The sequence below is a fragment of the Pleurodeles waltl genome, chromosome 12, assembly GCF_031143425.1.
Source record: "Pleurodeles waltl isolate 20211129_DDA chromosome 12, aPleWal1.hap1.20221129, whole genome shotgun sequence".
Classification (NCBI taxonomy): domain Eukaryota; kingdom Metazoa; phylum Chordata; class Amphibia; order Caudata; family Salamandridae; genus Pleurodeles; species Pleurodeles waltl.
This window is the reverse complement of record NC_090451.1, coordinates 515412906-515436708: the sequence shown is the minus strand read 5'-3', so window position 1 is coordinate 515436708 and position 23803 is coordinate 515412906. Positions and strand designations below refer to the sequence as shown.

Below are 23803 nucleotides of genomic sequence, written 5' to 3'. Positions count from 1 at the left end.
ATCATACCCCAATACCGACCCCACTATTGGTGGCATGATTGCATGCACTCTTGAGGGCTCCTTAGAGGACCCCACAGTATTGCTCCTACCAGTCTTCCAGGGTTAGCAGGCAGCCCACACTGCTGCCACCCCTCAGACAGGGTTCTGCCCTCCTGCTGCTACACCGGCTCAAGCAGGGGAAGACAGAACAAAGGGTTTCCTGTGGGAGAGGGAATGCAACACTCTCTCCCTTGGAAGTAGGTGTTACGAGACTAGGAGCGCTAGCCTCCCCAAGCCACTGGTTTGTTTTGAAGAGCACATTTGATGCCCTCCTTGCGTAAACCAGTTTGCACCAGTCAAGGGACCCCAGGTCCCTACTCTGGCACAAAACTGGAAAAAGGAAAAGAGAGTTACCACACCCCTGTCCATTACCACCCTAGGTGTGGTGCCCAGAGCTCCCCCAGTGGCCACTCAATTCTGCCATCTTAGAAATAAGGTGTGTAGAGGCCTCTGGGAGCATTTGAGTGGCCAGGTGAGGCAGGTGGTGTTAGTGATCCCCTGTGATAGGTGGCCACCGTGCAGATTGACCAAACCCCTTTTTTTGCCCTATTTAGGGACTCCCTTGCATGTGGGTCCCCATATTCGGCATGCAAGGCTCCACCAGGACTCCTCTGCATCGACTGCTTGCTCCTGGCCACCGAAACCACACCTGGACACTTCAGGATCCGAGCAAAACTGCAACTCCTGAGACCACCTTGCTTTGCACCATTGTTTCCCGGCTCCTTCCAGCAACTCCAACATTTCCATGGCTGTGCATCCTCTGGGGTCTCTTCAGCTGCACCAAGAAACAAGAAGGAATCTCCCTTGGAGTGAAGGAATCACTCCCCTGCCTCCACAGACACCTAGGGAAACAACGTCTGGCTGCGTGGATCTGCTTTCCTCTGGAACTGCGTGGACCCTGCAACACAGGTGGTGGGTCGGAGTGGTCCACTTAGTCCTCTCTGCCTTCTATCCAACTTGTGAGATGGTGACCCCTTACCTCTTGCAGCAACCAAGGGTTGTTGACTCTTGCTCTGAGGGATCTTTCGGCCTCAAGTAGCCCCAGCCTCCAGCACTTTATCCTTCAAAGGACAGTCTCTCCTTTCTGCTCCAGCGATGTGCGACTCCTCTCCAGGTGTGCTGACTGGTCCTCACTGCAACTTACTGTGCCTGCTGCCAGTGGGTTTCCTGTGGGGACTACGACTGCTTCTGCTGGCTCTCCCGACTGCTTAGTGTCAGCCCGGTCTCCCCTCTAAGGGTCAAGTCCCCAGGGCCTTGCCAGTCCTCTTCAGCTCTGCAACTCCTCTTCTGCCCTGATTTGCATTTGCCAAGGTTTGATGGTGGTCTTTCTGACTGCTGACCTCTCTGCAGTCCGACAACCAGCATGAGATATCTTCTGCAAAACTCCGGGGACTCCTCTGAAGCTCTTGGACTCCGCAGCTGGTCTTCATCCTCCTGCGTCGACACAGATCTTCACCCACAGAAGGATGGACAGTGGTTCCTGCCCCGTCTGGACACTCCATCGTGGACTGGAATTTTTCCCCTTCTTTTGCCGGTCCTCTTCTTCCAGAATCCACCTTTGCGTTCCTCCGGTCTACTCCTGTTCCTGTAAAGTTTATTTTCTAAGTCCTCTTGTTAGTCTATGAGAAAACCAGGTAACTTACCTCTGCTGTCCTGGTCGTTGGGGGTCATTTAAGAGTTCACCTCTTGGGGACCTGAGTTCTCCCAGCTCCCTACTAACTACTCCACATCCTTGGGTGGGGGGGCCTAACTTCACATTCCACTATTTAGTATAGATTTTGGCCCTCCCCTAGGACCTTAGCTATTTTCCACTATTTCATGCCAGTGCACAAACACAAAAAAGTACAATTTAATAACATAGTGCAATAAAATAAATATGTAATTTCAAATAAAATGAAAACAAAAATAAATATATACTAATAATTTAAATTTAAATATAAATGTACTAATTAAAAATAAACTAAAATAAAAACTATATATGTATAAGTAAACACAAAACAGCAAAATAAAAGTAAATATAAAAATGCATTGCTAAAAGCATTTCTCAAAAAGTAAAACAAAACCATCTTAAAACATAAAATACAGATATTAAATTTCATAGATGCGTTAAAATTAAATAACACAAATATATTTAAACATAATTTAAAAAAACACAGAAAAAGGACATATTCTGAAAAGTATGTGCATTTTAGCATCATATGTGCAAAAAAAGCCCAATGTAACTGACAGCTGTATACCACAGTAAAAAGTTCGCGTATGGTACTTTTTTTCCACCTTGGGCCATACAGTATTTTGGATACCACATGCATGATTTGCTTTTAATGATGTACTTATGTCCAAGTGTAGTCTACCATGTATTTATTCAGGTATTATGACCTTTATTTGCACTGTAGTAATTTCAAGACATTGCTTGAATGTCTTATTTCAATTTAAGTCCTTTCTTTATGTTTTGCACTTTATATTATATGGATTCACAGTTGAGGTCATGTGATCAAGACTGTTTCACGGCCGTTATGTGTCCTATTGTTTGCACTTAAAATTTTCATACTGCATGTTTGAGCCCTACATGAGTGATATATTTGTCTTAGACTTGGATTATGACTGTCAGCCCGCTCGACTGACTTAACACTCCACTTGGAGCCTGCTTTTGTGGAGCATCATGGATTGGTGTGTGTGAGCACGTCCACGACCCAAAGTCTTGCTTTGACTGCCGGGCCATGAGCTCAAAGGCTTTGAGTAAGTTGTCCCTATAGCTGCTCGTTGCCCAGTGGCCAGCTCCACAACGCTCCCGGTCTCGCTCAAGAGGAAGATTCCGAGATCGCTTGTGGAGCCATCATCACTCTTCCTCGTCCCATTCAAAATCATTGGGACATTCGGGTAAGCAGAAGAAGAAGTCGAAGAAGCACAACTGTTCTTCAACTTCACCTCTTGGCTAGGATGACGTGACACAGGGAAGGAGCATCCTCGCTCTAGGTCTCTGTCTTTGGAGCCTATTTCTGGGTTGGCTCCACGCCTCGCTGAGTTTCCTTGAGCCAGAGCCACACCAGCCAAATTAAAGGCATTTTACGAGGTCATGCGCCTCATCTTTGGACAGTCTGGCGCTGTTGGGGAGCCTTTGTGCCCCGCAAGGTTGGAAGGGGCCCCCTCAGGTACCGCACTGGCGCATTCAGCTCTGAGGGGCACCCAGGGATCTGCTTTGTGATCCGAACCGACATTAGTCGTACCATTGTGACCTTCCCCGACAATGGTTCTGGCATCAATGCTCCTGACAAGCAACACTGATCCTATACTCCGAGCCGACTCCAGTTGGAGCGGCGTTACTCAACGCAGCTTAGGACTTTGGCAGGGACCTTGGTCCCTAGATCGAATCTTGACCCTTAATCTTATGGGCACAAGTTCAGTGACGGTATGGAGGGGGTGCTGGACTCTTTAAAAATTACAATTCCAGCTTGAAGACCCTATGGACTTGGCTCAGGAATTGGGTGAAGCCAGTGGTCTGGTTACCTCCCCTGACGCTGGTATGCTTTCTCCCCTTACCGTGGCTATGGAGGAGGGGGCTTCTTACTCAGTGGTGGTGCGGAGAGCGTCCGAGGTCTTGGGCTTCAAGCGGCATTTGGTGACTGTCAAAACCAGTCTTCTGACTGAGGTGCTTCAGCCTGGGGTCTCCACGTCAGAACCCCTTTTGCCCTTCAGTGAAGCCCTCACGGATGTCCTGCTGGGGACCTTGTCCAAACCCAGCACAGGGGCTCCTGTTATTAGGACAGTCACCCTCCACCATAGTCCTGCGCCTGAGAACCTTTATTCATGACCCAACACCCTACCCCGACAGCTTAGTCATCCAAGCCTTTATGTCTCAAGGCGCGTTCCATTATGCTCCCCTGGATAGGGAATCAAAGAGGCTGGGCCACCTTGGGAAGAAACTGTTTTCTTTCGCCAGAGTGCCATTGCAGTCCATGAACACTGCATGCCTTTTGGACCACTATACCGATACGTTATGGAACATAGTCACGCAAGTGCTGCCACAGGTCCCAGAGGAGGCCTGGTCCATTCTTTCCCAGGCTGTTGCTGATGGGAGAGAGGCAGCTAAGTTCACAATCAGATATGGGCTGGATATGACCTACTCTCTGGGCAGATTGGTTGCTTCAACGGTGGCCCTGAGGCGCCAAGCCTGGTTAAGGACATCTGGCTTTTTAGGGGATGTCCAATCTACTTTGATGGACATGCCCTTTGATAGCACCCATCTCTTTGGGGACAAACCAGACTCAGTGCTCGGAATGCTTTAGAAGTCCTAGGCTATAGCCCGGTCCCTTGGCCTCGCTGCTGCCACTTGCACCCCTCAGTCTGCTTTTCGTCCCTTTTGTGGCTACAGAAGGGGCACCCTGCCACATATGTTCCCTGCCAGCCACCATGATGTGCATGCTGCTCAGCCTCTCTGTGGCCGGGGATGTGGGATCTAGTGTCTACATGGATAAAGGAGCCACAAGTCTAGCAAGTCCACTGCCTCCCTCCCTCCTTCCCCCCGGCTGCAGCCTCCAAACCTTCCTAGTCTGGCACATTCCCACCCGGGACCAGTCAGCAGAGGGATTTACCCCACTGGAACACCATCAAGTCAGACAGGTGGGTTTTGCAAATAGTCCAAAGGGGCTACTCCCTCCCCTTCTAGACTACCCCTCCTTCCATGCCACGTTCTACGATCAGATGACAGAGGATCACCTGGAACTTCTCCACAAGAGGTCAAGGCTCTCTGGCCATGGAAGCCATAGAGAGGGTCCCTGTGCCAGAAGTAGGTTGTGGTTGTTATTCACGCTACTTTCTGGTGCCCAGTAAGGACAAGGGCCTCCACCCTATCCTCAACCCTTGTCCTTCAATCTCTTCCTCAGGAAGGAGAAGTTCAAAATGCTCACTGTGGCTCAGGTCCTATCTGACCTGGACCCAGGAGACCGGATGGTAGCGTTGGACTTGTAGGATGCTTATTTCTTATTCCTGTCCTGCCTGCCCACAGATGTAGGAGGTCACAAGCATTTTCAATTTACATTGCTCCCTCTTGGCCTTACCAGCACCCTTTGGGTGTTCACAAAAGTGATGGCGTTGGTCCCAGCTCATCTGTGCAGGGGTTTCAGACTTCTCTTACCTCAACAACTGTCTTTTGAGGGTGGGCTCGCCCCAGGCTGTCGTCTCCCACCTCCAGACTACAGCGGACCTCCTGCATTCAATGGGGTTCACTATAAATGTGCCGAAGTCACACCTGACTCCCTCTCAGATGCTCCCTTTCATCGGAGCTGTTATGTTCACAGTGCAGTTTCGGGCCTATCCTCCCCAGTAGCGAGTCCAGTATATTCAGGCTATGATACCGATATTTCAGCCTCTATCCTGGATTTCGGTGAGAATGACTCTGAGGCTGCTGGGCCTCATGGCCTCCTGCATCCTGCTGGTGAATATGCCAGATGGCTTATGCAGTCTCTGCAATAGGAACTGAAGTTCCAGGGGGCGCAGCATCAGGGGAATCGCTCTGACATGGTTCAGATCTAGGAGGGGACTGCGCAAGATCTGCAGTGGTGGCTTTTAAACCACAATTGCGTCAGAGGAACATCCATCTCACTTCTCCAACCAGATGTGACTGTAGTGACAGATGTGTCACTCCTGGGATGGGGTGACCACATGGGGAAGGCAGAGATCAGAGGTGTCTGGTCTCCGGTGGAGTCCGTGCTCCTTATCAGTCTTTTGGAGCTCAGGGTGACCAGACTAGCATAGAAAGCCTTCCTTCCCTCTCTCAAAGGGAAAGTGGTGCAGGTATTCTTGGGCAACACCAACATCATGTGGTACTGCAACAAGCAGGGCGGGTGGGGTCGTGGACCCTTTGTCAGGAGGCTCTCCGCCTCTGGACATAGCTGGAACATAAGGACATATCCCTGGTGGTTCAACACCTGGTGGATTCTCTCAATGCCAGAGTGGACGAACTCGGTCGTCAATGCCTAGTCTATCACAAATGGTGTCTCCATACGGAGGTGGCGTGGCGCAGGGTCTCTTTCAGCAGTAGGGAGAGCCTTGGTTAAATTGGTTCGCCTCCGCAGAGAACGTGCAATGTCACCTGTTTTGCTCATTGGAGTTTTTAAGGCGGCACTCGCTCAGTGTAGCTTTTTGTCTCAAGTGGAACTCTGGCCTCCTTTCTGCCTTTCCACCAATACCATCTTGCCCAGAGTTCTCAAGAAGATCAAGAACATCCAGACCCAAGTCATTCTTGTGGCTCTTGACTGGGCACCAAGGGTATGGTATCCCGAGCTCTTGAACCCAGCCATCGATCCTCCAATTAGACTGCCCCTTCGGGAGGATCTTCTATCACATCAGCAGGGGACGGTTCTCCACCCGCACCTGTCCAGTCTCTGCCTTCTTGTGTGGAGATTGAGCAGTGGCAGTTGACAGCTTTTGACCTTCCACCCGAAGTCTGTAATGTTATCTTGGCAGCCAGGCGTCCCTCCATCAAAACGGTATACGCCTGTCGTTGGAACAAACTTGTGGCACGCTGTAAAGACAAGTCTTTTGACCCCCTCTCTGCCCCTGTTTGTAAGGTTCTCTTGTTTATTCTTTCTTTGGCCCAGCAGGACTCTCCTCTGGGCACCCCAAAGGGTTATTTAACTGCAATCTTGGCTTTCCACAAATTGCCAGACCAACCCTCCTTGTTTAAATCTCCCATTGTTGCAAGCTTTCTCAAGGGCTTTACCCGTCTGTTTTCTCCTTCTCTGTTCATAATTACCCGATGAGATTTGAAATGAGTTCTTACTTTTCTGATGTGTGCTCCTTTTGAGCCACTTCACAACTCCCCACTTCAGTTTCTTACTCTGAAAACAGCCTTCCTTGTAGCCATCACCTCTGCCTGCAGAGTGAATGAGCTGCAGGCTCTTTCCTCAAAGTCAACTTTCATCTCCATCCATCCTGACAAGGTGGTGCTTCGCACCAGGGCGTTCTTTCTACCTAAAGTGTTCATGCCCTATCATGCAGGCCAATCCATCACTTTGCCTGCTTTTTACGCACCCCCACATACTTCCAAGGAAAAGGAGAGACTCCACCATCTGGCCCTAAAAAGATCGTTGGTGTTCTATCTTGATTGTACTAAAGGGTGCAGGGTGGATTATCAACTCTTTGTGGGTTATGCAGATGGAAAGTCTGGCAATGCAGAAGAGAACCATCTCTAGATGGGTCGATTTCTTCAATAAAATGTGTTATGGATTGGCTAAAAGGCCACCCCCAGAGGGTTTGCACGCTCACTCCACCAGAACAACAGTTGCAACCACTGCATTAGCATGCAGAGTTCAAGTCCTGGGCATCTGTCAGGCAACAACGTTGGCATCATTGCACACGTTCACCAAACACTACTGCCTGGATAGTCAGGTCCAAAGGGATGGGTATTTTGCCCTTTCTGTCCTGCAGGACTTCTTAGTATGATCTTGGTTCGCAGACCCTCCTCTGTGGATGCTATTGCTTGAAGATTTATTCTAAGGATAGGAATCTTCAACTAGAATTCTCTAGCATATGAACAAGTTACTTACCTTCGGTAACAAATTATCTGATAGAGACATTTTCTAGGTGGAGATTCCTTACCATCCTCCCTGCTCTGCAAACTGATTTCTAGGGACCAGAACTTTCTTTTTAGGGCCCTTGTTCTGGTGCACCAGAGTCAGTGTTCTGCATGGCTCTGCGCTTCTGGCATGGAAAGTTGTGAAAAGAAATTGATGTCAGCGCGCCGGTGTGGCGCCTATATACGACCTGCAACGTCATATCAGGCGACCACAGCGCCAACGACTGATGCGGAGTCGACTGACGCCACCTAACAGGGCGCAAGGGGTACTGCTCAAAGAAAAAGCTCTGGATCCAGATTGACACCTGGGGGAAATTCTAAGGTAAGCAACCTGCTACTAGAATATGTCTCTACTCAATAATTTGTTACCGACGGTAAGTAACTTGTTCAACAATACATTAAACATTTTAGTGCAGTGGACTACCCATTTATCTCCAATGCACTACTCTGAAAGTATAGCGAATGTCAACGGGTTGTACCATACAGGAAAAAAAATCTCCTGTTGTAATATTTTCTTTTCCTTTCCTGCAAACTCTTTATTTCAGGTATAAGCCAAAGAAGGACAATTTTCTTTTCCAATAGCTTCCTTGCTGTCAGTACAGCAAAACCAAAGTAAAATCTTCCCATGTGAATGGCATTGTTTGCTTTCACTTTCAGCGGTGCTGAGGGTGGAGGCATAACTCTCTCCTTAATGCATCCTTACTTGAAGAGCTCCCTCTGAGGGCAATCTGCAAGCATGGATCCACCCTACTAGAACACCAGGAAATTACTGGTAGGGAAGTGTGCCCCTCTCCATCCCCCCCGGCATGGGACAGATCTTCCAGTTCACCTTAACAGTTTTTCTGCCCTTCGTGGGGCTTATAGAAGTTTTTTAACCCCAATTTCCCCCCCCCCCCCCCCGCACCCCCCTAACCACCACCATCTGAGAGGGTCGGAAAGTCTATTAGGCAAAATAGGGCAAAAAAATGAAGGGGTGATAACTAACTACATAGGCACAGGGCTATGCCCTTACCCAGAACTGGTGAAGCACAACATTCTTTCTGCCGCCCCCGTGACAGATTGTGGGATTAATCCCTACCTGCCCTCCCAGAGAGGCAGGTAGCTCATTATTTACCAGGTATAAATTAGGCCACATAGAACAAGGGATGTTGCCCAACGGGTCATTTCCCACTACAGAAGCCTCATCCTGGTGGAAGGTAGAGTATTTACCCCTAGATATCAGGGAAAAAAGAAATAAATGCAGGCAGCCTTGGTTGGTTTGCCCCAATCCGTCACTGTAGAGGGGACAGAGAACCCACTAGTCACCTAAGAAATAAATGGCCCAAATATTAGAATGGGTTGAGGCATTGACTCAGGCATGGAGCCATATACTCATCCTAAATTAGGCCTAAATGTTTTTCTGCTTTGGAAACTTGGAGGCTTACCCCTTTGGCAGAAAACCCATTAGGCTACTGGAAAAAATGGTAAAAATGATAAAAGGGCTGGGGCGGCCTGCCAAACATCAGGTCAAGCCCACACCCCAAAATGGGACAAGCAGTATTTCTGCCTCCACTGGGGCTTACCCACAATCTGCCCCTCGGGGTACAAAGCACAGTAAACACAATGGTAAAAAATGGTAAATGAAAAAGGAGGTGAGTGGCCTACCCAACATCAGTCCATGCCTCTCCCCAGTACAGGGCCAGCAGTCTTTCTGCTACCCTTGAGGAAGATTGAGGGGAGTTTAACAACAGTCTTCACCATAGGTGAGCAGAAGGCCTACTAGATTTCAGCGAAAAAAGGCTAACTGGCTTTCCCCATTCTCATGGCAAGCAAGTGGAAATTGGATTCTTTAGGGCACAGTTTTGACACAAAGGCCAGCAGAGTGAGGGTAAGTTCCAAATTCTTCTCACTTACCATGGTGAATGGCTTCACTATTAGAGGTGAACTGGCAAACAGAGAACCCAACTAAACCCTAATATTTCTGAACACTAGACACCCAGTGAAGTCAAGAGTGGTGTGCCATATGATTCCGCTATCATTTCTTACCCACAATACCCTGCAAACCTCAAACTTTGGCTAAAATCATGCATTGTTTTCACATTTTTGTGAGGGAAGTTTCCAGAATTTACAGGGATCCCCAAAATTCTTAGCAGCGTTCACTAACTTTCAAAGTTCCCAAATTCCTCAGCTACCCACATTTTTCATGCTAAGAAGTCTGATATTTTCGTATTGCATTTTGGATCCTTTCCTGTTGCGGGCAATAGGCCTGTATGGGGTACTGTTTTTATCAGGAGAAGTGTGGGAACACAATATATAAGAACATTTGTTATTACCAATAGGATTTTTCTACATTTTCGGCTTCCAAATGTAAGCCAGTGAACAAGAAAGAATTCATTTTGCAAAAGCTGTACGAATATTTTGATAGCATGGGTTATACCTAATTCAGAGGTGTACAAATAACCTCTATTCTTAAACTCAGTATCTTGTGCACATTTAAAACAAATACATTGGTTTTCTTCATACCCATTTTCATTCATTAGATTTTACCAAATGAATTGATGCATGGTCAGTACACAATGGAAGATCATTATAACCAGCTGCTCAGTTGTTAGCTCTGGCTATTGTATGTCTTTGGACAATGACCAAACATTATATATCTCCACAATAGCAAGGATCTGCATGATGTAACTGTATGTTATTTTTTTAATTGTCCATGAATGCAGAAAATTACAGAAGAAGGCATCACCAATTGATATTTTTTCTCCTTATTTTCATTATGTATTTTGGGAAATCCACGAGCCAGCCAGCCGGCCAGCTGCTGACCCATTGCTGAATTTCAATTATGCTTACTTTTCAGAAATGTATAGCTTTCTGGGTTCACTCTCAGGTTTCACACCTGTTTCCATCATAGACTCCCAAGTAGATTGAAACCACATGAAATGGGGAAAATGGACTACCACTAAGAAAAATGTGAAACCTGTGCTAATAATGTTTCCTTTGCCAGCTCTGCTCATTCCTGGAAAGTGGGATGATGGTGATGATGGCACAGCAAACCTTTTCTTGAAGCCATTTGTAGCAAAACATACTTTCTTGCACCACACTTTTTCCCCTTTTTTCCAGTAAATAAGATATTTTCGCAGCACCCTCCAGGGGAATCAACAAATTCTGGCTTACTTTTTAATCCCCAAGGTGACGGAATTAAGGATGCAAATTTGGCCTGGTTATCTTTTGTGGAAAAAAGTTGTGAAGGTCTAAGTGTAAAGTGCCACAAAAATCACAAAAAGAGATCAGCATCAGGATGTGGGAAAGCCTAGAGGCCTGGTTATGATGTTGGCAGATGGGTTACTCCCTTACAACGACAGATACCCTGTCTTCTGAATCTAAGTCCCATTATTTCCTATGGAATTTAGATTTCGATGGACGGGATTTCCGTCACCGTTGTGAAGGAGTAACCATCTGCCAATATCTTAATCAAGCCAAAGACCGCACCGCGGTCAAAAGACCGCGGGGGTCATTTCGATTTTCCCGCTGGGCCGGCGGGCGACCGCCAAAAGGGCGCCTGCCGGCCCAGCGGGAAAGACCCTGCAACAATGAAGCCGGCTCCGAATGGAGCCGGCGGAGTTGCAGGGGTGCGACGGGTGCAGTTGCACCCGTCGCGATTTTCACTGTCTGCAAAGCAGACAGTGAAAATCTTAATGGGGCCCTGTTAGGGGGCCCCTGCACTGCCCATGCCAGTGGCATGGGCAGTGCAGGGGCCCCCAGGGGCCCCACGACACCCGTTCCCGCCATCCTGGTTCTGGCGGTGTAAACCGCCAGAAACAGGCTGGCGGGAAGGGGGTCGGAATCCCCATGGCGGCGCTGCAAGCAGCGCCGCCATGGAGGATTCTCCGGGCCAGGGGAAATCCGGCGGGAAACCGCCGGATCCCCTTTTCTGACCGCGGCTTTACCGCCGCGGTCAGAATGGCCCTGGAAGCACCACCAGCCTGTTGGCGGTGCTTCCGTTGCCCTCCACCCTGGCGGTCATAGACCGCCAGGGTTGGAATGAGGGCCTTAGTGTCTAACGGGCTAAGTAATCAAAATAAATATAAATCAATGTAAATACAATTTAAAATGTAAAAACACATTAATAATTAAGTAAGATTATAAAAAATAGACAAAATATTAAATTAAGCCTGCTAATTAAAAATGCAACTTATTTTAAAAAGTCTGACTCTATTTCTGTCCCCCTCTCTCTCTGCCCTGCTCACTCTCTTTGTACATATAACTCTTTATATATATATATATATATATATATATATATATATATATATATATATATATATATATAAAACTGTCAATATAAAATATGTAAATATGTTAAGTATTTATGCAATGGTTTTACCAATTAATAAATACCATAAAAAAATATATATTTAAAACACTTTCCCCCTACTTATCTACAAACCATGCAGTCCACCAAAAATGAAAATTGTAAACATATTTTTTATAATTTATCTACCACAATAAACTCAAACAAAATACAATTGGTATTGTTAACAACAATGATACTACCGGCACCAACAACAATAATAAAACGAATACATTTATTGAAATAAATAGCAATTTTACAAAGCAGCCACTCATAAAATGTTCCTAAAATATCTAAATAATTTGCTTATTTACTAAATAAATTAACTAATCAAAAATTAATAATGAATGTTAAATATTGAATTATGTGTATATATTTTTTTTCAATCCTAACTTATCCTCTACAAACCCAACAACCCACCAAAAATTAACATAGAATATTAAAACAATCCAAAAATGTATGACATATATAAAATACACAAACAATACATTAGAAATAACAATTAATTAAAAAATTACCTTAAGTACATTAAAGATACACCTACTTTACATATAACATTAATTAAAAAAATATGTTACATCAGATAATAATCTAAATTCCTAAAAGTTAATACATTGAAATTTTATAACAAAAAACAATAACTCATAAACCTGAAACAAAGTAAAAATAGACAATATTCTTACCTGAGATACTATGTCCCCCAATACTATTGTCACAACAATATTTTTTAACGGTGTTAGTTTACAACTATAGTAAACTAGAACACCCCTTTAGTTCTGTCATAGGCTACTTCTAAGAAATATAAAGTATGTATGAATGAGATTTACAGTGTTGTCAGCTATTTTTTCTGTTCTGTTTCCTTCCTTTGTTTCTGCACCATTACATATGTTTTAATTTGTGTCTGAAATTATGGGTGACAAGTCTAAGTCTGTGCAATATTCATCCTAGATGGACTTGATTTCGCTGCTTCCCCTGGATTTCCTGTACTTGAAGTTTGGTGTGCGTTCCCTTCTGCGACTTCCACGGATTCTGAAGGTGAGTCAGACGATTGTGATGGTCTGCATTATAAATCATTAAGGTTCAATTTATTGACTTTGGTGATACAACTTTCTGCCTCTCTGATGTCTGTTTTCCTTATAATTATCCAATGACTGCGTAGCAGACCATTTATTATTGTCTTCTGTCTTTCCCCTCCAGTTGGAATTCTTAGGTGAGAAACCTTTAGCGTAAATTGTCTCCTTCGCTGCCTACTCTCCGGAATTTATCACTCACTTCCTGTACATAAACATAATCTGGTGTGATTCATCTTTGTCAACCAAGGACAGCCTTGAAACCCCTCTGCTCAAAAAGGGATCTTTTTCATTCATATAAAAACAAGACTAGGAGGTCCATGTACAATTACTCTGTAAAGTTGTGTATCAAAATGTTCACATTTTTATGGCCTAGTTGTGCAGCTTTTTATTACAAGATATAAACAACTCTCATACTGGTAAGCTTTTATGCTGCTTCATCCACTCACTGTATGTCCATCATGCCTGAGTGAAACAAAGCGGCATTTGTTAACTGTAAAATAGATCAGAGAAAAGAAGCATATACACATCCATAACCACTCCGTGGCCCAGTTCCACCATAACCTCTGGAGGCTTCCAGAACACTAGTACTTACTATCTGTCCAGAGGAACAATCTGCCATAATGCCATTTAAATAAACAAGTGTCACTGAAGTGAAAAAACTGTACTTATTGGCATGCCCCGTGCCCCTTTCCTCCAGACTCATAGAAAGACCATGATGGAGTTTTATTAGACCGGTCGAAGGAGGGCATTATATCTTTTTGAAACTCTTTTTATTGAAACAATGCTCAGGGTGTCATCTTCATATATTTGTGGTTACAGGTCAGCATAGAACAACAGTGATGATTTTATAAATTATCAGTTTGCCTCATTTATCTTAACTTTACACCGTTTGGTGCTTTTACAGCCCAAGCACAATTATCTTAAGGCATATCGTACAACATCTAACACCCCCTGTTTGTGCGTATGTTAAGATCCAGGATTCGAGTCCCCTCTGATTGCACACTAAGATCCCCATACTTTCTTCCATTTTGTAGGGCAACCCTGATAAACTACTTTCTCAGTTCATTGACACCAGTCTAGGTCAGACTCCCAATGCTCCATGGTTGGTGGGGCAGACAGCCCCACTGCCCCGCTATGTTACGCTTAGCCACTTCGAATGCCTACATTGCCCATATCTTGGCGTAGGCTCATCCCCTGATATTTGCAAAGAAATCCACTTTTCAGATACAGGGTGAATGAGTCCCAGGGTCTGCTTTGCTACAGTGATCCCTGCCCAAAAGGACTGGATCACTGGGCAGGCCCAGAGGATGTGAAAAAAGGTATCCTCTTGTTTGCAGCCCCAAAGGCAGGCAGATATATCTGCTTTGTGAATTTTGTGTAGAAGGGATCTAGAGCAGTAGAATCCGTGTAGAAGTTTTAGTTGTATCAAACGGAATCTGGCTCAGATAGAAATTTCCCTTGGGCTCTGTAGTGCCTCTTGCCAGTCCTCATCTGTTAATTCTCCCAGGTCTCCAGACCCCCCCTTTCTAAGGGATCCCAATAAATCTGAGATATTATTTAGGAGTTTCCTATAGAGCAGGGAAATAGTTTTGTCTGGTATGTGTTCTGTGAGGAGCCTATCTTCCGGAGGTGTGGCAGGTGTCAGTTGCTCTCCCTCTCTAATGTGGCAACGCAAGGGGTGACCCAATTGCAGATATTTATATTGTTCTGATTCTCCCATACCGTAGTCAGTTGGGAGGCTTTCAAAGGAGATGTACGCTTGGTATCTCCAAACATCTCTTAGGTGCTCAATGCCCAGAAGCTCCCCATTGGAGAACCCCTCCAAACCATCCACCTCTCGTAGTAGATCACTGTCCCACAAGGGGGTTAGTTCTGTTAATGTGTTTTGCGAGCCTAGGGCTCTATTAGCTTCCCTTCAGGCCCTCACCACTGCCCTTGTGTAAGCTGGAAGCATCTTCTCTACTTTGTATCTATAGAGGACCGTTAAGTCCACTCAATAGGCTGGTTCGTCCCTGTCTGCAGATACCCATTTATTCACCACCGCCAGTTGCGAGGTCTAGTAGTATTTAGAGATGCTTGGAATCACCAGATCCCCTTCGAACACCCCCTTTGAAGCTTGTGAAGTGCAGTGTGTCGGACCCCTCCATCCCATAAGAGGAGCCTAGGCGCTTAATCGATTTGCCGAAATAAAGTCTGAGGGATTTGATAGGGCGTGTACCAAAGATACCGTGCCATTCACTTGGACTCTTGCCATAGGGGAACGATAGAGAAGGCGTATCCAGCTACTAAATTTAGGTCTGAAACCCATCTTGTGGAGTGTGGCGAATAAATAAGGACATTCAGTACTATCGAAGACTATTGTGGTTTCTAGCGCCATGAGGTCCGATTCTTTGGAATCAGGTCTGCTTGTCATAGAGTGCTCCATAAAGCCGCTGAAGGATTAGTCTCATTCCCCTATGAGGCATGAAGCCCCACTGGCCAGGGTGGATCAGTGATGTAGTAACAGTGTGGAGCCTATTTGCTAAGAACTTTGCTAAGATCTTTGTTTCCGCATTTTATAAGGAGACCAGTCTATAAGAGCTGCATCTGTCTTGTGGTTTCCCTGCCTTATGAATCACTACAATGGTAGCATTGGGGCCCATGGCCTTCCCTGACTGCAGCCCACACATGGCCTGTGTGATCTCTTCATCGTAAGGTTCTCCTCCAGAGTCACTCTTGATATCTCCGTCAGCTCGCCGAGGTGGATATCTCGCCAAAATTCCATACAGTCAACATCTCCCATGGATGTGGCTGGTTGATATAGTTCCTCAAAATAGTCAGCGAATGCGTTGGCTAGATTTTGACCATTTCCTAGGAGTCTTCCCTCTTTGTCCTCTATCTTGAGCACCCAGGACCTTTCCTGATCTCTCCTATCTAGCCACACCAGAAGCTTGTTTGCCTTGTCACTGACATTATAAAGACATTGCTACATTGCAAGGGCATAGCTGCGAGCGGGTCCCTCAACTAGGTCCCGGAGGTCTCTCTATTTAAGGCGCAATTGGTGACCGAGTTTGCTGGTTTGTTCTGTCTTCATCCTCAACTCTAAACACTTGATGTCCCGTTTAATCTTGTTACATTGGAGGGACATTTCTTTCTTCTTCCCCCCATGTGGGCTTGTTCCTGGCCCCGTATTACCGCCTTGAATGCCTCCCATAGAGTACTTGCGGAGGCCACTGTACCTACACTTTTTTGGAAGTATACTTCAGCACCTACCCTTAGTGCATCCCTGATATTTGTTTCTTTAAGGTACCATGTACTAATCTTCGGGGCGAAAGATGTGATCCAAATTGTGTTTTGCAATCTAATCTCGACCAGATAATGGTCAGAGACTCCCTGGGGTCTAATGTGAGCCTCTTGGAATCTGTGCATGTCTATGCATTGTGTGAACAGATAATATATTGAGAGAAGCTATTGTGGGAGGGTGAAAAGTAAGTATATCCCCGGCTGTTTGTGTTATGTGTCCTCCATATGTCTACCAGCCTAGAACGTCCACAAAGGAACTCAGAGGTCAGGTTTCACTTCCCATGAAGGCTCCAGAAAGCCTATCCAGTGCTTGGTCCATAACCGCGTTGATGGCTCCCCCCATGATCAGGGTCCCTTGTGGCAATCCTAGTAAAGATGCATTTATTTCAGGGAAAGCCAGCAAGTGTAGGCGCAGGGGAATATAAACAGAACCCACATTCAGGGTCATCCCATAGGCTGGATATCACAACATATCTGCCCAGTATGTCACGCCAACTACGTTGCAGTAAGAAGGGAATCGATTTCTTGACCTTCATCCCCACTCCTTGTGAGTCGCTAGTGTAGCCCGCATGGGTTAGGAGTTTATAAGCAAATCTGTCTAGTGGTTTGCATGTTGTGCCCCGTAAATGTGTCTCCTGGAGAAGCACCATATTTGAGGAGTGTTTCCGGAGGTACTGGAGAAATAGTGTGCATTTTATCTTGTTACCCAGACCAATTACCAAGGACCATATGAAAGGTTACGTGACCTTGTCTTTGTTGGAGTTTTGAGGTGCTACTAGGGGGAGAGAATCAGTGTCACTCCTTTTCTTACAGTGTGGGTCTTGTCCCTGGCAGTCTGCCATACAGTGCTTCACTGTCCCGTAAGGAGCATTATCGCAGAAATCAAGAACACAGTTTATCTTAACTTGAAACTTAATCTTAAACATTTCTAATTTCCCACAAACCTCCCCTCTCCCTGCTACCCTGCACTGTGAGTGATAAACCGCCCACCTCACCAATTTGCAGAGAGGCTGTCTCCCATGTAACATAAACAGGTGGGGGTGTGGCATTACCTCCTCGTCAGAGCTTTCAGGATATTGAATGCATCTTTGTTCAAACACCCCATCGTCTATAGTGAGAGGGGATATTACCCCACCCAAAGGGTGGGGTCTCTGTAACCCACCCGACCGCCCAGTTTATCATGTGCTGGATTTTTAACATTCTTATATCTCTGATAGATTGCGTTTATTCCTAAAGTGGCTGTTGTCGCCCGAGGACTCCCGGCTGTTTCTGCCTGATTGAGGATCTGGCGATTGTTTGTGGATCTCCTTTTTTTGTTTCTATACTCGCCAGTCCTCTAGCCATTCCCTCATCTCTTCTGGTGTTGTGAAGATCCTCATCTTACTCCTTGCAATAACCTTCAGTTTTGCCGGGAATAACATCATGTATTTATATTCTCGATCCCGCAGTACCTGCTTTATTTCATTAAAGCACCTGTGTTGTCTTTGAACCTGTAGGGTAAAGTCAGGAAAGATACATATGTTGGCATTCTCTATTTTGAGGTCTTCCTGTGGACGAGCCACCTGTAGGATGGCGTATTGATCTCTGTCATTACATTTCTGATGGATACAACTACCTGTGGATTCCTCACCTAATGAATTCTCCCCAATGCGCAGCATTCAACGGAAACTTCTTTCCAGCTCTGCACGTTGGCGAGGACGTCACAATTGCCCGACTCCACGCGGCTCCGTCTGACGTCATTGTGCCAATAAGAGGCTCTCGCCGGCGTGCTGACATCAGTTCCCTTTTTTCTGTGCCTTCGATAACGGTTATTTCTCCAGCTCTTGTATCGTTTGCTGTTGAAAGGGATACTTTGTGTTTTTTCGGGATGTCTGCTCCGCAAAAGTCAGGGTTCAAGCCTTGCAGAGAGTGCGGAAGTCGGATGTCAGTCAATGACCCGCATAACGACTGTCTATGGTGTCTGAGCTCGGACCACGACGTTCAAGAGTGTGGTTCGTGCCAGAAAATGAACCCTAAAGCTCTGAAGGAGCGTGAAGCCAAATTATTTTTAGCAAAAGCTAAAAAGGAGAAGAGGAGTCACCATAGGTCTTCGTCGGGGAAGTCGGCGAAGAGTCATAGGAAATGGCGCCATCACGATTCCCAGCGTCGTTCCAGAGGAAGTCGTTCGAGGTCGAGGTCTCCATCTGCTTGGCACCATAAGTTATGGGAGGTCAGCCCGACGGTGACTCCTCAACCTTCGACTCTGCAGTCTTCTCCGGCGCCTTCGGTCTTTGAGGTGGTGGAGCCTCAAAATCCTCGCTCATCTCCGGTGTATCCGGATGTCCAGGATCCGAGTCCGGCTCCTCAGGAGTATTCTGCTTTCCCTGCTCCGGGGACGGATCCAGCGGCATTCCTTAAAGCCATGTTTGCCATCTTTCAGAGCATGGTGCCGGGAGGTGGTGCGCCGGCTGGCCCCACTGGTCTCTTGGCATTTAATTTAGGCGTTCCGGCTCCTTATAGACCGACGCCGTTCATGCCATTTTATCCGGCAGGGGACACTAGCCCGGCGTCGGTACCGGCGGTGCAGCCGTCGACGTCGATGGAAAGGACTTCGACACCGGTGTCTATGCAGATGGAGGCATCCCGAAGTCGGATGGCGTCGATGGGTGGAGATCGTTTGGTCACGGCACCGATGGATCCATCTCCGGCGTCGGAGGGGTCCGGAGACCGCATGGTGACGCCTTCTCGATGCCGTTCTCCGACGTCGGCCAACTCTTTGTCGACGCCAGGGCCGGAGGCAAAATTGCGTACCCAAAGGAAGGCCCTCAGATTGTTGGAGGAGAGAGAATACCAGAGACAGCTCCTTGAGGAAGGGGAGATTGGGAGCCCCTAGGTGACTTTCAGGGGTTGGACACTGCCAGTGGGCTGGATACTTCCCTGGAGTGGGATTTGGCCTCGCCAGGGGAATATACAGAGGAGGCAGCCTTGTTTCATTCTGTCATCAGGAAGGCTGCTGATTTCTTAGAACTCCCGGTTCTGGTGGCCCAGGTCAAGATGAATATCCTGACGGAGGTGCTACTTCCTGCCACTGCTGTTGTGGATCCATTGTTGCCTTTTAATTAAGCTCTTATGGATCCCATAGTTGACATTTGGAAAAAGTCTGTTTCCTCATCGGCGGTGAATAGGTCGGTGGCCAGGAGATATAGATCAGCATCTGGGGACCCTGAATTCCTTTAGAAACATCCGTCTCCTGAGAGTCTGGTGGTACAAGCGCTTTGTTCATCGCGGTCTGCTCCTGGTTCCTTCCCTGGTGTGCCATCCAACAGGGAGTCCAAAAGGGTGGAGCAGTCTGCAAAGAAAGTTTTTTCGTCCTGCAGCATGGAACTTAAATCAGAAAATACCACGTGTATCCTGGGAAGATACATTCATGCTATAATAGATGCAGCTAAAGCAGCGTTGCCTGATATGCCCCAAGACTTGCAGGGACTCCTCACGGATGCCCAGGCTGTGGCAACGCAGGTCATACAATCAGGACTGGACACCACGGACTCGGTTGCTAGAGCCATGGGAACCTCCATTGCTACCAGACGTCTTGTTTCGTTGCGTATGTCTGGGTTTTCGTCGGATGTCCAAGCCACATTGTTAGACTTGCCCTTTGATGGCGATAAACTATTTGGCACTAAAGCTGACTCTGCGTTGGAGCGCTTTAAAGAGTGTAGGGCAACGGCGAAATCCTTGGGCCTGCAAGCTGTTTCAACCCCTTTTAGATCATTTAGACGTCTTAGAGTGTTTGGATGAAGGGGCGTCCTTTCGTGGGAGATCGCAGCAGGCAGGCCAGCAGCCATCAAGTCTCCCGTACAGATCTTTTAGGGGGCGGGGTAGAGTCCGCACTAGAGGGGCCACCCAACAGCAGCACCCTACCTCTTCCTCTTCCTCAGGGGGGATGCAACAGGGAAAGCAACCCTAGTCCTCTAACCATTGCGTCCCATGTATCTCTGGTAGGGGGAAGGTTGTCTCTTTTTCTTCGCATGTGGGAGTCAATAACATCAGACTCCTGGGTCATAAGTGTGGTGAGGAAAGGCTATGCCCTTCCCTTTTGGGAGATTCCACCTCCCTTCCCTCCCCGTCCTTCCTTTTGTTCAGAAGATCATCTCCTGTTGTTAGAACAGGAGGTTATATCCCTGTTGTCAAAAGGTGCAGTGGAGTTGGTTCCCGAGCAGGAGAGGGGTCAGGGATGTTATTCAAGGTATTTTCTGATCCCCAAAAAGGATGTACGTTTGAGGCCTATCCTGGACATGAGGATTTTGAATTGGGTCCTCAAACAGGAGAAATTCAAAATGTTGACTCTAGCACAGGTACTTATGGCGTTGAACAAGGAGGATTGGATGGTGTCTGTCGACTTGCAGGATGCTTATTTCCATATTCCCATTCTTAAGTCACACAGGAAGTATCTCCGTTTTGTGGTGGGGTTGCAACACTACCAGTTTGCAGTCCTTCCTTTTGGTCTTACTTCCGCGCCTCGGGTCTTCACAAAGGTGATGGTGGTTGCAGCGAACCTCAGGAGGAAGGGAATAGCAGTATTCCTTTACCTGGACAATTGGTTGATCAAAGCCAAGTCTCCGGAGCTCGTGCTGCATCACCTGCAGATGACAACGCAGTTGTTGTTCAGTCTGGGCTTTTCGATAAACGTGCCCAAGTCTCACCTGGAGCCCTCTCAACTCCTGTTTATAGGGGCAGTACTGGACACTACATTGAATTGAGCCTTTCCTCTGCCACAGTGGATTCAGGCCATTCAGGCGTTGGTTCCAATGTTTAGAGAAGGATCGGTTGTTCCAGTCCTCAAGGTCCTTCGTCTGCTCGGTCTGTTCGCTTCTTGCATTCTGTTGGTCACTCATGCACGCTGGCATATGAGGGCTCTTCAGTGGTGTCTCCGCAGGCAGTGATTTCAGCACAAAGGGGATCTCGAGGAGTCAATAAGGATCTTCAGAGACACTGCAGCGGATCTTCAATGGTAGGCTGCGGTCGGCAAGATCAAGGGTCGTTGGTCTCCAGTGGAGCAGGTGTTTCTTATCAACCTGCTGGAATTGCAGGCGATACGTTTGGCTCTCAAGGCCTTCCTCCCTTCCATTCGCAGTCAGTCGGTTCAAGTCTTTTTTTTATAAGGACATTTTTATTTGTTTGCGGTAAAGCTTAACATCATATGTGACATTCAACCAAGTGATATACAATACTGTATTACGCCCTACCATAAAGGAGAAAAATAAGAACAAATACAAATAAAAAATAAAATAAATTAAAATAAAGAAAGTAAAAGGAGTGCTCCCAGTCTGAGTGCTGTGTGGCATTTGTTATAGGTGTTTGGGTTGTTCTGGTGTGAAGAGGCCAGCCCTAAACAAGGGTTTTGCTTCCGGTGTCTATACCTCACGGTAGTGGGAGATCGGGTTACTCGGGATCCTGACACATGACTGGGTGGGGGCTTGTAGGAAAGTACCATCTTGCCTGTCATGTTACCCCCATATTTCACTGTATATATGTTGTTTTAGTTGTATGTGTCACTGGGACCCTGACAGCCAGGGCCCCAGTGCTCATAAGTGTGCCCTGTATGTGTTACCTGTGTTATGACTAACTGTCTCACTGAGGCTCTGCTATCCAGAACCTCAGTGGTTATGCTCTCTCATTTCTTTCCAAATTGTCACTAACAGGCTAGTGGCCAATTTCACCAATTTACATTGGCATACTGGAACACCCTTATAATTCCCTAGTATATGGTACTGAGGTACCCAGGGTATTGGGGTTCCAGGAGATCCCTATGGGCTGCAGCATTTCTTTTGCCACCCATAGGGAGCTCTGACAATTCTTACACAGGCCTGCCACTGCAGCCTGAGTGAAATAACATCCACGTTATTTCACAGCCATTTACCACTGCACTTAAGTAACTTATAAGTCACCTATATGTCTAACCTTTACCTGGTAAAGGTTAGGTGCTAAGTTACTTAGTGTGTGGGCACCCTAGCACTAGCCAAGGTGCCCCCACATTGTTCAGGGCAAATTCCCCGGACTTTGTGAGTGCGGGGACACCATTACATGCGCGCACTATACATAGGTCACTACCTATGTATAGCCTCACAATGGTAACTCTGAATATGGCCATGTAACATGTCTATGATCATGGAATTGCCCCCTCAATGCCATCCTGGCATTGTTGGCACAATCCCATTATCCCACGGGTCTCTAGCACAGACCCGGGTACTGCCAAACTGCCTTTTCAGGGGTTTCACTGCAGCTGCTGCTGCTGCCAACCCCTCAGACAGGTTTCTGCCCTCCTGGGGTCCAGCCAGGCTTGCCCCAGGAAGGCAGAACAAAGGACTTCCTCAGAGAGAGGGTGTTACACCCTCTCCCTTTGGAAAATGGTGTTAAGGCAGGGGAGGAGTAGCCTCCCCCAGCCTCTGGAAATGCTTTCATGGGCACAGATGGTGCCCATTTCTGCATAAGCCAGTCTACACCGGTTCAGAGACCCCTCAGCCCTGCTCTGGCGTGAAACTGGACAAAGGAAAGGGGAGTGACCACTCCCCTGACCTGCACCTCCCATGGGAGGTGCCCAGAGCTCCTCCAGTGTGCTCCAGACCTCTGCCATCTTGGAAACAGAGGAGCTGCTGGCACACTGGACTGCTCTGAGTGGCCAGGGCCAGCAGGTGACATCAGAGACTCCTTCTGATAGGCTCCTTCAGGTGTTGCTAGCCTATCCTCTCTCCTAAGTAGCCAAACCCTCTTTTCTGGCTATTTAGGGTCTCTGCTTTGGGGAATTCCTTAGATAACGAATGCAAGAGCTCATCAGAGTTCCTCTTTATCTCTCTCTTCACCTTCTGCCAAGGAATCGACTGCTGACCGCGCTGGAAGCCTGCAAAACTGCAACAAAGTAGCAAAGACGACTACTGCGACACTGTAACGCTGATCCTGCCGCCTTCTCGACTGTTTTCCTGGTGGTGCATGCTGTGGGTGTAGTTTGCCTCCTCTCTGCACTAGAAGCTCCGAAGAAATCTCCTGTGGGTCGACGGAATCGTCCCCCTGCAACCGCAGGCACCAAAGAACTGCATCACCGGTCCTCTGGGTCTCCTCTCAGCACGACGAGCGAGGTCCCTTGAACTCAGCAACTCTGTCCAAGTGAGTCCCACAGTCCAGTGACTCTTCAGTCCAAGTTTGGTGGAGGTAAGTCCTTGCCTCCCCACGCCAGACTGCATTGCTGGGAACCGCGTGTTTTGCAGCTACTCCGGCTCCTGTGCTCTTTTCCAGGATTTCCTTTGTGCACAGCCAAGCCTCGGTCCACAGCACTCTAACTTGCATTGCACGACCCCGTGAGTTGTCCTCCCTTGTGCAACTTCGGGTGAGCACCGTTTCACTCCACTTCGTAGTGCCTGTTCCGGCACTTCTCCGGGTGCTGCTAGCTTCTGAGAGGGCTCCTTGTCTTGCTGGACGCCCCCTCTGTCCCCTCACGCAATTGGCGACATCCTGGTCCCTCCTGGGCCACAGCAG

The 23803-nt window shown here is 47.2% G+C and overlaps 1 protein-coding gene across 1 annotated transcript in view; it reads left to right on the top strand.

Annotated features, from left to right (window-relative positions):
- CNGB1 (cyclic nucleotide gated channel subunit beta 1) overlaps window positions 1-23803 on the top strand; it is a 1925718-nt gene that overhangs the window by 1334059 nt on the left and 567856 nt on the right. The window contains exon 31 of the mRNA XM_069217388.1: window positions 12888-12974. Coding sequence (XP_069073489.1) covers window positions 12888-12974 — 87 coding nt within the window. The remainder of the gene's footprint in view (window positions 1-12887; window positions 12975-23803) is intronic.